The 14,096-nt window shown below is 51.3% G+C and overlaps 1 protein-coding gene across 4 annotated transcripts in view; it reads right to left on the reverse strand.

Moving 5' to 3' along the window:
- Nucleotides 1–14,096, reverse strand: part of LOC149349987 (uncharacterized) — a 228,811-nt gene that overhangs the window by 183,288 nt on the left and 31,427 nt on the right. For 3 of the 4 annotated variants that reach the window (XM_089578984.1, XM_089578987.1, XM_089578988.1), the window contains 12 exons: nt 12,548–12,697; nt 11,558–11,677; nt 9,057–9,252; nt 7,718–7,947; nt 7,521–7,651; nt 7,263–7,380; nt 3,687–4,019; nt 3,262–3,402; nt 2,493–3,191; nt 1,626–1,988; nt 1,308–1,575; nt 685–715 (listed from right to left, as the gene is read on the reverse strand). In XM_089578984.1, the coding sequence (XP_089435110.1) occupies nt 685–715; nt 1,308–1,575; nt 1,626–1,988; nt 2,493–3,191; nt 3,262–3,402; nt 3,687–4,019; nt 7,263–7,380; nt 7,521–7,651; nt 7,718–7,947; nt 9,057–9,252; nt 11,558–11,677; nt 12,548–12,697 (2,780 nt within the window). Of the gene's footprint in view, nt 1–684; nt 716–869; nt 994–1,307; nt 1,576–1,625; nt 1,989–2,492; nt 3,192–3,261; nt 3,403–3,686; nt 4,020–7,262; nt 7,381–7,520; nt 7,652–7,717; nt 7,948–9,056; nt 9,253–11,557; nt 11,678–12,547; nt 12,698–14,096 lie in introns of those variants that run through there. The other variant, XM_089578986.1, reaches the window with a different exon arrangement.

Raw genomic sequence — 14,096 nt, forward strand, 5'->3', positions numbered from 1 at the left:
AGAGCACTGCGGAGCTGCGCAATTGGGCTTTTTTTAGAAGCGGCAGTCGGACAGCCGTCGCCCGGTGCAAGTAACAGCAGGCGGCACACCATCGCGGCAGCGTTGGCACCGACTCGAAAGCGGAAAAGAATAGCACTGGCATGACCACTCTCCTGACACCCCATCAAGCATGAGCCAGTATAATTGCGCATAACGAGACACCAGGCATTCTCCGCAGCCGCGAGTTCGCGGCAAACTACGCACACGCGTTTTTTTCGGAGAAAACGCAAAATGTGCGCCCAGGAAAAAGCTGAGCCGCTCATAACTTGGGTTATCCACCGCACACTTTCCGAGAGAGAAGAATGGCTGCACCGGCTGGGAGTCCGTTGGCTGCGGCAGCAAGTGGGCATCGTTACGGAGGGGCGACATGAAAGCAAACGGTCGAATCGAGTGGGCACTGTAGAGATGCGCACACTGAGGGGACGCACTTTCCGCGACCATCACACTCGCGCGGTATTCCTCGGGGTGCAGTAGGCAAGCGCCGACTTCCCAGCTGGTGCGGCCGTTCTATTTCGAGAAGCCGGGGCGCGCCGACTCGCAGTGATTTTTCGCGCCGCAGGTCGCACCCGGGAGGCGGACGAGGGCGACCTGGAGCCGAAGCAGCACGGCGAGTGGCGCGCAGGAAGAGGAGGAGACGGGACTTACGTGTGGGGCGGCTGCACGACCATCCCGGTTTCTGGAAGGCAAGCAGTGGAAGGAACGGTGAGCACCCGCGCAAAGGAGGACGCCCGCGAGCGCAGTGGACAGCGCGCGAGGCGAGGCCAGCACGTTTGACGTCGCCTCGAGCCGGTCCCGGAGAGACTTTAAGGAGGTCCACGATGTGGACTTACCGTTTCGAGTCGGAGTCTAGAGAGCGTCAAGCCCGGAGAGGCATCTCCAGACACTGGTCCCGAATTAGCTAGCGGGACGTTCCCGTTCCCCGACGCATGCGCCCCTGACAGGAAATGACGCGGAGAGCGCCCCCTTCCCGCCTATTTTTGCCCCGGTGTAAGCTTACGCCGCCGCCATTTTTGGAAGCGCATTTCTGGGGGTGGCCGCACTTTCTGGCCGGCGTTTCTAGAGTTTCGACCGGTGTTTACTAAGTGGCGTATTTTCGGCGTCACTGCGACGGTATTGGCGATTAGTCGCATCATCCGGCCGCCGTGTCATCGCGCCCGTGTCCGCGTTTCCGGTCGCGTGGCCGTCAAAGCCTTTTTTCGTCGGACTGCGCGTCGGGGCGCGCCCGTCGGCGGCGCTCCCGGAATAGGCCGCCCTTGACAGCAACTGACCGAAGACGGTGAGCCTGCAGCAGGCGCTCGTATTGCCCACCAGGTTGGACGCCGTGCACACGTAGACGCCCGAGTCCTCGGGAAACGCCTCGGGGATGGTGAGCCAGGCGGTCCACGGGGCCGGTCCCGAAGGCTGGCCCACCACGTGGTCGGGCCCGTGCACGGGCTGGCCGTCCTTGAACCAGCGCAGCCGCGGCGCCGGGCAGCCCGTGACGAGCGCGCGCAGCGTCGCCGGCTGCCCCTGCGCCGCGAGCACGTCCTCGGGGCCCTGCGAGCGGAGGCGTTGACACGTGCCCCGCGGTCGCGTGCCGCACCCACCTGCAGGAAGACGGGCGCCGACACCCGCTGCCCCGTCGCCGGGTTCTCGGCGATCACCACCGCCTTCTTCTTGGGGCTCCACACGGGGCTCGCGGTCTTGGTGCGAATGATGGATCGCGGACTCTGGAATTGGCCCGTCTCGAGGCAGAAGCTGGTGCGTACCGACAGTGGCTCGAACAGCGAGGGCCGGCTCTCTTCCGGCGGAGCCGGCGGCGGTGGCGACGGCGCGCGGATAGGCCTGCTGCCGAACAGCGGGACATCGTACTTGGGCTCCAGGATGTCGAATTTGGGCTCCGGGGACACCGGGATGGGCTCGACGCGCCCCAGGGGCCCCGCCGCGCGGCTGGCCCGACTGGTGCTCAGCTGCAACGGAAACGGGACCCCGTCGCGTCCATGCAAAGCTCAGTGGGGCGAGCCCCGACACCGCGATTGTATGTGCATCGAGCTTACGCACAGTGTGCCGCAAGCAGCAGGCCCATCTATGTGCGGCGCAAAGGAAGCGACAGCCACGTGTGTGCAAGGTGCTCACGTTTGGTTTCGGTTGGGAAGGAGACAACATGCAACACATATCGAACACAAAGCATGGCTTTATTTCACATCACCGTTACAACTGTCAAGATTATTTTCTTTGGTCAAGACACTGTGACGAGCATGCTACACCGAACACTTAGGGGCCAAGGGTAAGGAAGGAGAGCGCTCTGTTCCGAGCGACAGCCAGACAGACAGGTAACACAACGGAGAGCACCACCAGAAAGCGCGGACAAGAGCTCCCGGGACAGTCTCCGTGCCGGCCGAGTAAGTCTAAGGAAGAAACTAGAAGGCCTGCTACTTGCGAAACTCCCATTTGTAGACCAAGGGACCCCTCACCTCTTTAGTTTGAGTCTTGGTAATCTCAGTGACCCTCTTGGTCACTCGGCGAGTTACTTCTTCGGTGACTTTGTCTTTGGCGCCAGCTTGGTCCACTACTTTGGTAGTCTTCTCTTCCGAGACCTCCGGCGGCATTTCGTTCACGTGCGTCACCTCGGTAACGCGCAGCTGAAGGTCTCCCGTGAGAGCCAAGCCGGCAGAGTCCACCGGGCCCGGTCGAGCCAGCTTCGTCTCGTACACCTTCACCTCGCGCGCTTGCTGGATGCTCTCGTCGCGGCTTTGCACGCTGTCAGTGACGTCGTCGTCGTCGTCGAGCACCACGAGCTTTGTGCGCGCCGTCACAACGCCGCTGGGGCCTTGCACGCGCACTTCAAGGTCTCCGGAGTCTTCGGGAAAGGCCTCCGAGATGGTGAGGCTGAACACTGACAGCGATGCGCCACCCACGTTATCCAGAGAACGGGTGAGCCGGAAGTCCGGAGAGTCGGCGATGGGCTGGCCCGACCGGAACCACGAGGCGGTCAGCTGGCCGCCGGGTGGTTGCGAACAGGCCACGCTGAGGCACACCTTGGTTCCGCTTTGTACCACCAGCTCCGAGGGCAGCGAGCGGGCAAGCCGCAGCTCCGAGCCGCTCTTCGAGACGGACACGGTCTGCTGCGATGTCCTCGACACCGCAAGCTGGGTGGACGCCTGGACCGCCTTCTGCGTGGACGAGAAAACAACAGGGGCCGTTCACACTCTGGCCAGGTGTCTCCTGGAGAGGAGCGCTTACCTGAGCTTCACGAACGTGAACCCTGCAGCCTGTGCGCGTGCGACCGCCGGGGTTGCTGGCCTCGACTTCGTAATGGCCGCTGTTGCTGGCCGCCGCCTTAGGGATCAGTAGCTTCACAGTTCCGTCCGGATCGTGGCTGACCTGCATTAATGCGCGTTCGAGGCGACTACAGTTACTCGAATCAGTACAGAAAACAAGGAAAACACGAAAGAACAGTGTCGTTTTTATCACGATGGAAAGTAATATCTGCTAATGAAAGCAGAACAGGAAACAACTACTGGGCTGCAATTATTAGGAATTAAAAACAATCAAGCATAACCAAGAACAATTACTCCTCAGTTGCAATGAAAGCACCGCCACATACTTATGCTTATTTTTTGTTTCAAAAACCTGGCAGGTGATTCGACTCAGCGCGTGTCATGTACCTGGAAGTCTGGGCTTGGGATCACTTCTCTTCCATCCTTAAACCAGCGGACGAAGGGTGGCTCGGGCGCCCATAGCTTGGCAGTGAGCACCACACGGCCGCCCTCATCCGCGGTCACGTCTCGGAGAGGCTCCAAAAACACGGGAGCAGAAAGCGGCACGCGCATGTTGCACTCCGTGTAGCAGCTGCCCATGGGGTTGACCGCCGAGCATCGGTAGGTGCCGGCGTTCTGGGCGCTGACGCCGTTCAGGACAAGAGAGCACTTGTCCCCGCGGAACAGCAGCCGTACCCGCTCAGACTCCTTGATGGGTTGTGTGTTGTGGTACCAAATGACCTGCACCAGGGATGCAGGCGACGCGCAGTTAGCTTTTCCGCATTGAAAATATAAAGAAATACCTGTGTAGAATTCTGAGAAGGGATGCAGACAAACGGTATGGAAACCGTATCCCGACCTAAGCGCCTTTTTCCTCATTAAACAATAAAGAAAACGAACGGTGACAATACAGGAGGTATTAAGGTGCTGGTGTACTGAAAATTTTGAGCCTTCGGGAAGAGGCAAAGAAAGAAAGAAAGAAGGAAGGAAATGAAGAAAGAAAGAAGGAAAGAAAGAGAGAAGGAAAGAAATAACGATGGATATCACTTTGGTATATTTACATCTACGTCTTTCGTCTAACTCCATTCTAGTCCTTCGATAATTCAGTTTTGGCTTCGAGCCGTTAGCGGCTGCCTCCTCTCAGACATTCGGTAACTATAGATAGCGCAGCCTCTAGATGCCAACTTGAAGTCCTTGACCAAGGCTGCTTTCGTTGCAAGGTGTAGTTAGAGAGCAGATGACTCGCTTATCTTCGCAGCTCTCTCTTTGCGCTGGAACAATTGAATGCTATTCCCTATCAGAAAAATGAAAACTTCATATAAAAAGGTTTCGCTCAAACAATAAAACAAACAAACTGTGGTATTCAGCAAGAAGACTGCTTCAGCTCAACACTTATTCCTTGTTTGCACAACTGTGATTAATAAATTTGAATGAAAAGATGTGCGCGTATAGAAGTCGGGAAGCAGTGCTCCATTATTTGAGCGCTTCGTCACTCAAAACCTCAAGTGGTCACTGCGTGCTTTAGTGGAAAGAAATCTTTTGTAGAAGTGGTCATTGTGAACGTAGCACGTCAAGCGTAGCGGAGGTCGATTGGAAAGAAACTGATCGAGCTTTGTCAACTTGCGTTTAGCAGACACTCATATGTTGTTTACCTGGTTCAAAGCTGAAATTGATGCTTTAAATCATATGCTGTCATGGAACTTTCTTGTTCTTTGCTTTCTACAGGATACAGGATTAGAGTGGAGCAAACCTGGATGCGAAGAACTTGATGTTGGTAGATGAAATCGTGAATATAAATAATCTTACATACCACAAGGTGCCATATTTATATACTTATGTTCAGTAGCCATACTGTAACGAGGAAAGATGGACATTTTTTTCTTTCCACACTCTTACATAACAGGGTCGAAAAGCTTGCCGTAACAGCTCCCTAAAAGTTAGCCAATGGTATATCAAAACGTAATCAGAGGTAATAAAATACCCAATAACAGCGTGTACGCTTGACACTTAACGTTAAAGCTTTGACACTGAATTAATGCACGCTTAACACCGATCTGCCTGATACTATGAAGCCTGTGTAGCTAATAGGTGGACCAGCAGTCCGGCAGAAAAGCTTCATTCTAGGCAGAGCTCAAATGCAGATTTTATATTTTTGGGGGTGATGGTGGTGGTGTAAATCACAGGCGGGATTAGGCTTACAGAGATCTGTCGGCAATTGCTCTGCCTAGGTCTTGATCACAGACGCAAAATGTGTTTTCTAGGCGAGCGGTCAGGCGCAGCGCAGCCTAATTTAAATTGCCAGAAGGCATTGGCGTAGTGCCATTAGAGGAACACTCAGCAGCGGCATGTGACATACACATTCTTTACGCTGCCGGTGCTTATTTATAACAGCCCGCTGGTACTTATTTACAGAGGAAACGACTTTAAGACAGGAGGCTGATAACAGTGCCGCGCGAAAAGTTATTCGCAATAGTTGTAATTTTTGCAGAAGCAAATCGAACGACAGCAATACCATCACGTCAGTATCTGCCGAGTGCTGATGCTAATGCAGTTTCTTTTAGAGAGGTGGGTGGTCTAACCCTTATTCGTCACTTCCTGAATGAAATATGAACCATACGAGAAATACGAGCACCAGTTGACTTGCGTGCGATCAGCTTAGCAGTTTAGGTTCACTGTAGTAGAATGGAAAGTTGGGCGAGTTGGTATACGTTCATTTTGGGTGGAAAAAACAGCGCGAAAGGGACGGAAGACAAAGATGTCCGTGTCCGTGTGGTTTCCTTCATCTTCGTCTTCCGTCCCTTTCGCGCTGTTTTTTTCCACCCAAAATGAAAGTTTAGGTTCAGTTGCCTGGTCTGGTTGTATTTTCGCTAGGGAAAAGGAAGGCAATAGGATCTGAGATTTGCTTTCGTTGCACGAAAATCAAGCGGTTAACCATTCTGTGTCGGCTAGGGCTGAAATTAGCCTTTATACGGCGCACTACCCTTCGCATCAGCAATGCCTGTGTGCGACCACTCCGTTAATGAGGAACCCAACCGAATCCTTTGTTAGTGTCGCGCTAAGCCGTTTCGATGGCTGCCTGCTGAAGGAGCAAATGATTTGGGAGCGCCGGCCCCACCCCTAGTTGCAGAAGAAGCTCTTCACAAAGGGTACTCTTCCCGTAAGCTCAAGTGGCCTCAGCGGTTTTCTTTGGCAGTGGAGGACGCTTTATTATAACTTCGTTTTTCGTGAACGTCAGTCCCTCTTCTGCTTCGCTTTGTCTCTCTTCCTCATGTACTGCAATTTTTCAAAAGACATTAACTCATATCTCTTTCATTCAGGAGGTGTCGCAAGTCATTAATGTTTAAGTTATAGAAGTATTACGGCTTACGAACATATAAAAACAACACTTTTACTAAAGGTGAAGGCACGATTCTGTAATAAACCGAAACTAGACGTGACAAAGGTCGCAGTGCAGCTGCATTATGCACTCCTAGTCCCAACGAGAGTGTGAATACTCCACTCAGGATGCTCTCCTGCACATGCTGTCGTAGGCCCTCAGAGGCCATATTACTGCGGTGCAGTCATCCCGTGCGTACGGTAAGGAATTTGGCGACAGTTTAGGGCAAGCCGGTGCGAGATTATGTTGGTTACTGGTCTTTCTGCGTCCTGCCTCTGCGCTGCATACGCTGGTGAACTTAACATAAGAACAGGAGACCATTGCCCAGGGTCGTAGCTCTGGTTCTGGCTCCTGCCTTCAGGATTGAAGAGCGCCGGGAAGCCATTTACGGCGCATGATGTTATAGTTTAGTTATCGGTTTCTCTTGCACGCAGGCAGGTAATTCCAATATATATATATATATATATATATATATATATATATATATATATATATATATATATATATATATATATATATATATATATATATATATCCGAGTTCGACACTCGGCACAAGTGTGGTCTTGCGAATTCGGCCCCCGCGAAAAAAGATCCAATCGACGAGACCTCTGGTTCGGGCCTGCCGACGATGATGCATTCCAGCGTGATGGGGTCCGGTCCCGGCTTTACTTCCAGATCCTCCAGGGCCTTGAGCACACGCGGAGGCTCCGGCGGAGCGGCGTCCCTGCGGCGTTACGTAAAGCGGCTATACTCGGGCGCTGCGGGAGGGGTGAGCGGAGGCGGGGAACTTGTAACCGCGGAAGCAAAAAAAAGAAGTCGGAAAAAGAATCCGAGCACGTCGAAACACGTCTCGGAGTTGCTCACTCGGCCACTTTCACTTGGCAGGAGCAGGCCGTCTCTCCGGCTTTGTTTTTGGCCACGGCGGTGTATGTGCCCGAGTCGCTCTCGGTTGCGCCACTGAGCACCAGCCGCGCCCTTCCCTGCTCCTGCGAGGGCTGCGCGGAAAAGGAAACCAGGGCGGCGGTGAGCCGGTGCAAGAAGGGCCCGCACGCAGGGCGCACCTTGGCGGCATCGCGGACAGGCAGCAGGTCCTTGGACCAGGAGACGCGCGGCTCGGGCCGGCCCTGGACGGTGCACTCGAGGTGCAGCTCCTCGCCCGGCCGCAGCTGGGCGGTGGCCGGAAGCGGCTGAATGAACGTCGGCTCCGTCAGCACGCCGCCCGTCGTGTGCGTGGTGTGCTCCTCGAGGGCCTCGATGAACACCTCCTCCAGCGCGTTCTCGCGCGGTTGCTCTGCGGACCCGGGGGAATGGAGCGCCATCGAGTATACGTGCGTCCAGTGGTAATGGATCGCAGTGTTCAATTTTCCGCAGGGCTTCGCCCCTCATATTTTGCATCCGAAATTAATGTAGCTGTCACTTAGTTCACTTTCAGTGAACATTATTGAATTTGCAAGCTTATTTGCCGAACAAGAATGTAGTAATATTTGTTCTCTAATCTAGGGCTGTAGCTGTCAGCTGCATGCGATGTCACTCTTTCGAAAAGTATTTAGATTTTTTTTTTTTAGACGTTAACCTATGCCCACTGATCTGAAGAATTTTGGGGCTTCGACTTTTGAAACAAGTAGTCATGTACACAAATATAGCCATAGTACAGATATTTAGCTCTTTGTGCTCGTGCATCCGACCTAAAATCCTGACTGTGCCCGTGGCCCTCCATTGATTTGAGCAGAGTTCATGAACACTGCCCTTAGGGCATTGTGAAGGCGCTGCCTACTACGTACGTGCTAAAACAAATTAGCCGCGGCAATGCAGAGAACCGATGTCTTGTGTCAGAGCCTTTTTAGCCATTGTTCGTGGTCCCGCCTTGGTGACCGTTACCGATAGTGTCCTAACTCCTTGCCCCTGCTTTGGAATCTCTCGTCTTCCTTTGCAGGTTGCGCAACCCCTAAAGCATTGGACGTCTCTTTAGAGTCAGCAATTGTTAAGCGTGGCAGTCAGTGCCACACCCGCGTGGAGCGTCCTAAAAATTACCTTCATGCGTGTACGCGTCAAGACGAGCACAGGGGCGCTTCCATGCCGCACGAGGAACCGATATGGAAGCACTCGCGTAAATATAGGATCAGCGAATCAGTGAAAACTGATGCGCCGAGATTAGAACGCTCCAGTCGCATGAGTGCCTTGGCACCTTTCAGAAGGCGCTGTTGATTTGAATTAGCGCTGTCGAGTGCGAATTTGTCGCTGGCCGATCGGCGCAGCTACGCAGCGAAGCTCTGGCATTTAAACATCAAGTAAGCGTAAATGAAAATCCACTGCGGCGGTTCGTCTTCGAACATCACGACGGTCTCGAGGGTTCCTTTAAAAGCTTCGACACAGAGCGTAACGGGACTGCCGGCATCGTACCTCGAACGCTGAGGCGGCACGATGTTTCAGCCAGGCCCGCAGCATTGATGGCCTTGCACGTAAACTTGGCGGAGTCATCGGCTAAGGTCTCCTCTATGGTCAGCTTTTGCTCTGACGTGCCATCTTCGAGCTGTTGGCTCGTCGTGACGTAGTCCGAGTTGCCGCGAATGGACACGCCGTCTTTGTACCACTGGACCTGGACGGATAAATAGAGAAAAAGAAACACGACACAGCATTAAACGTTACCACGAGGGTCACCATCCAGGTCGAGTCTACTGCAGGACAAAAGACTCTCCCAGCAATCTCCCGTTACACACATTCTGCGCCTACTTCGGCTACTCAATTTTTGCAGACATATTTGCCTATCTACTCCAGTGGGTAACTCACTATTCTGGGGGCTAGTTGGTAACTCAGGCTTGAGTTACCAACTAGCCCGCAAAACTCAGCGCCAACTCAACCTCTGCCAGCTTCTACTACGTTTTCTTCGCTTTCGTATCCACTCTGTCACTCTGAAAGTGCTCCGAATAACTCTTAAATGCGTCGTATGGACCTTCCAAACCTATTTCGTCTTCTTAATATGAGCTAGATATCATGTGAGGTAATATGAGTCCGCATTTGTTCTCTTACGCACGCAGCTCTCTTTCTGGCACATTTATTTTCCTTTCTACCTCTATCTTCTCGGTCCCGAGCCTCATTCAGAGTTTTTTTTCGTTACTCTCAAAGGTCAGGGTGGGTTTCTTCCTTATAGGTACTTGCAAACGCATCAGTTATATATGTGCCATTCGTCGATATCGACAGGTGGCTGTTCGTAACTTGCGGTTAGCTGTAAAATGCACTCTACAGCCCATTCTTCTTATACATGCACCTTTCTCGTGGTCACTGGATCTGCCATGAACGTTTAGCCTAGTTAAATGCGCTGCCTCACTACTTACGGGAGGGAAGACTCCGCCAGGACTGCGCTCTGTACCTAGAGAATGTCCTTGGATCCTAGTGTGATAGAGCTTCGGCTGCGCGCGGGACAAAATCCCTACTAGCTTACCTTAAGGACACGGGTTTGATACTCAGCCTTTGAAAATCCTGTGTGTTTGTGAGTGCGCGAGCGGTCGCCGGCTGACCGGAACGGCGCCGCCGGACGCGGCGAGCCGGACCGGATTCGGAGCGCTCGCCTGACATGTGTCGCCGCCTTTATGCATGATTGAATTCCGTCTCACTTTTCTTTTTTTCTTCCAGCCTCATCTGGAGTAGCATGCCAGGTTAACTACCAGCAACACCTCTCCTGTAATCATTGAACTGTCTTTCTCTCTCTCTCCCTCAATGATTCCTATTTCTCACTACGTTTTGCAAGCTGGTCTTTCTTTCCGAGACTGCGAGCATTAGCGAAGTTTTCTTCATATCCATCTTTAAGAATATAGTTGTTCTTAGTTTGCTCATCTCCTTCTGAGGTGTTCCTCATTATCTATTGAACCTAATTTTTTGAAATCCAGCTCTCGGAATTGGTCAAATGTTTAGGGGAATCCCCCAAGGTGGAGTAAATTTGTAATAAGGGAGTAATTACTCATTGGCATCCACCCAAGCGCAGCCATACGGCTACAAAGGAAAGCTATACAGCTTTCTCAGAAACTTCGTAGTTAAAGAAAAATTCGTCCTGGTCCGGGGTTCGAACCCGGGACCACCGCTTCACCGGAGCAGTCGCTCTACCAACTAAGCTAACCGGGACGGCAAGCTTATGGTAGGGCGAGAGCGAATTAATCAATAACTCGAAGTGGGAACAGTGTTGGTCAAATGTTTAGGGGAATCCCCCAAGGTGGAGTAAATTTCTAATAAGGGAGTAATTACTCATTGGCATCCACCCAAGCGCAGCCATACGGCTACAAAGGAAAGCTATACAGCTGTATAGCTTTCCTTTGTAGCCGTATGGTTGCGCTTGGGTGGATGCCAATGAGTAATTACTCCCTTATTACAGCTCTCGGAATGTTTCTTACTTCTCTAGATACGCTGTAAAAATAATGAAGCGGCAGTGTCTCCTTGCTTAACACCAATTCTGATTGGTATTGCGTTACTTCTAGAAGCATTGTCTTGCTTCACGACAACTTAGCTTCCCTACACAGTATTTTTTTTTTTTTTTTTGCAAAATCTGAACCGATGCACGGTGAACCAAACACCGGCCTCGTAACTACTGTTCTTTCAGTCATTACGTGGCTTTACTACTGCGCTTAAAAACGTGAACTAATGAAATCTTGATCATAAACTTCGATCTCTTTCAATTATTCTCCTCGATCTTAAAAACTGCGCCACACGAAGGCACACTGCAGTCGCCACATCAGTAGTCAATAGACCGTAAGAGCATCATGTATGTTTTTTTTTTTTTTCAGCAGTTTAATTCTTTCTAGGTCGTTCCTGTGGAATATCGTGTTACACATGACCACTGTAAGAGTACCGGCAATTCTAAGATGGTATTTTCTTCTTAAAATTCAACAAATGAATTCCGCCGCGCGCATTACCGTCGGAGGTGGGTGTCCGGCGAGCACGCACACGAGGCTGCACTTCGCCCCTTCCTGCACCTCGACGTCGTCCAAGGGAACCACGAAGGATGGTCCGCACACCTCTTTCACTTCCTGCGTCTAGAGCACACATGGAATTATTTCGACTAAAACCAATGCAAACGCAAAAATTTCCTCATCTGTAAACTAAAGTTTGTCCTCCACTAAAGAAGAAACTAAAGACTGTTTTACGTTTCGACTGTTCAAATGAACTACACCGGTTCTTGAAGTTATTCAGTGCCGAATCATTTCAGATTGATTAGATGTTGCCTTTTGACAAGAAAGTGCTATCAAAAGGGTACAACACTCGAACATTGCATACTGAACGCAAGCGTTCGCATTCTCACCTAGTCATTCAATAACGTAGTATTTACTTGGAAGCAATTCAAAACCGCGGTCACTCCTTGCCTATATTACTCGCAGGTGCTTGGTAGTTTCAGACACACCACCATTCTGGTGCCACATCATATTTCGCCTCAGCAGCTCGCTATACCGCCACTCATTTATCCTGGCCTCCTTGTCTGCCAAGTGCAGCCAGCCCAGCAAGAAGCAGCAACACCACACACAGCAGATGACAGCGGGTACTTCATGACTATTAGTAATATCACCAATAGATGCCCCTGTGGATACCGGCACAGTGGCGGAGCATATCAGCCTCCGTCCTGGCTACGACAGATGCCAGCTCGATTCTCAAAGAGCCGTCTCAGTGTTTTACGCTTGAAATTAGCAGCACCACACTTGTTTACGTCCTGCTCTGCAAGTGTGGTGTCCGTTAGGTCAGTTTCTGACATGCTTAAGGGTAGACATCTTCAATTAACAGAATATCAGGCCAGCTGACTGCGCTGACTGCAATGGCGAACGCGCCTCTCGAAACAAGCACGCTAGCGATGGTTTCTATTCAGTGAAACGCGAGCCTTCCCTAACGGAGGTTGTGAAAAATGAATGACTGACCTTCCTTTCAACGGGCTGCGGTGGGGGCGCTGCCATCGCCTCCTTGTGGAAGCTTCGCCAGCGAGACGTGAGCTCTTCGAGTTCCATCCGCGCGCTTTCAGTCTGCAGGCGGGATGACGTACAGAGGACCTCGATTCTTCGTTCCAGAGACTGCGAGCACAAATACAATACGTTTTTAAAGTACGTCAGAAATTCCTCATAACCGATGCAGTCATCAAAAAGACGTGCAAAAGGCATTTGTAATTCGCGGGTGCTTCTCAATGTACACACAAAAACAAACACGCCAGTTACAGATTCACAGTCCTTTTTTTTTCTTTCAAAAAATTTTCCGCACAGCAGTGAAAGCTGGGAATATTTTGGCGTTAAACGTCGGCTATTGTACGTTCGTGCTTACCACCTTTGGACGCATTTATCAAGGATCGCATCCTAATGGGTTGTTACCTTTCCATGCGTCCTGCCTCACGCCCCAATTTCCTGTGTTCACGTTATTTCAGAAAGGCGTTAAAAATCAGTGACACTTTTTGTAGCTGAAAAAAATAAGGCGTTACCAGGCGTTTAAGGCGTTCTGTGTTACCAAATTCCGGCCTCTATAAAGAACTAATCACATATAAGCAGCGACATTGTTCGAAGATGAAGATAACGTATTCCGTTCATTTCGCTTCCCTCGCAGGCAGGCACGTCATCCGATCAATACCTTCTGCCTCTTTCTTACTTCGCGTGTTCGGCACCCAGTAGCGTGAATACACGGGCTATAGCTTGTTAAGAAACGGCCGAATGGGAATAAACTTCAGCGTGAACAAGACCAGATCGAGAAATGCACAAACAACATAAGCGGGCGCCGACTTCCAGTTGTCTATTCACAAAAACGCCTCATAGTGTTTGCCAACGTTTGCCTCAAAACAGCCAACAAAGACTCTGATCGGACTCTGAGCGAACTCACCACCATGGCAGGTGGCAGTTAAATTAATGACTGTTCACGAGAGGTTGCTCGGGAAGAGCAGTCTGGGTCGCACAAGCCCCGCGGGTGGCAGCACCTGACATCGCATTACAGTGAGGCATTGCTAAACCGGTGCAACACTGCGCCGGGAGTGGTATGAGTACTCCCAGGGATCTATGAATGTAAAGTCGAGAATGACCGATTACACATACATGGACATCAACCGTTAACGCTATCACGTGATACCTTTAAGGCGGAGCTTAAGTGTCCCCTCCAGTCGTTTTGTCTTTATCATTGTTAGCCTTGTTAAACAAAGTGTTACTTTAATCAGAGGGCACGACAGTCAAAAATAATTGGAGGGGAAATGATTCATCGCCCAGAGAATGACTGCAACCTTTGCATGTGCCCTTCGCTGCTGGAAATCACAAGTTTTCCGAAACTGATGAAAACAAAGGAAGAGAAACAGTCGAGGCTGTCCTAGGGATCAAAGCCGTTGAGTAAAGGTGCCCCGAGAGTGTGTATCGGCATCAAGGCAATACTTCTCCGCGAAGGTTATCTGACGTCCTGGCTTCTTTTGGCTGTTTTGATGCGTAAGCGTGCATAAAATTGTTT

Source organism: Amblyomma mixtum, chromosome 3, assembly GCF_055824585.1.
Source record: "Amblyomma mixtum isolate Tamu chromosome 3, ASM5582458v1, whole genome shotgun sequence".
In the NCBI taxonomy this organism is placed as follows: domain Eukaryota; kingdom Metazoa; phylum Arthropoda; class Arachnida; order Ixodida; family Ixodidae; genus Amblyomma; species Amblyomma mixtum.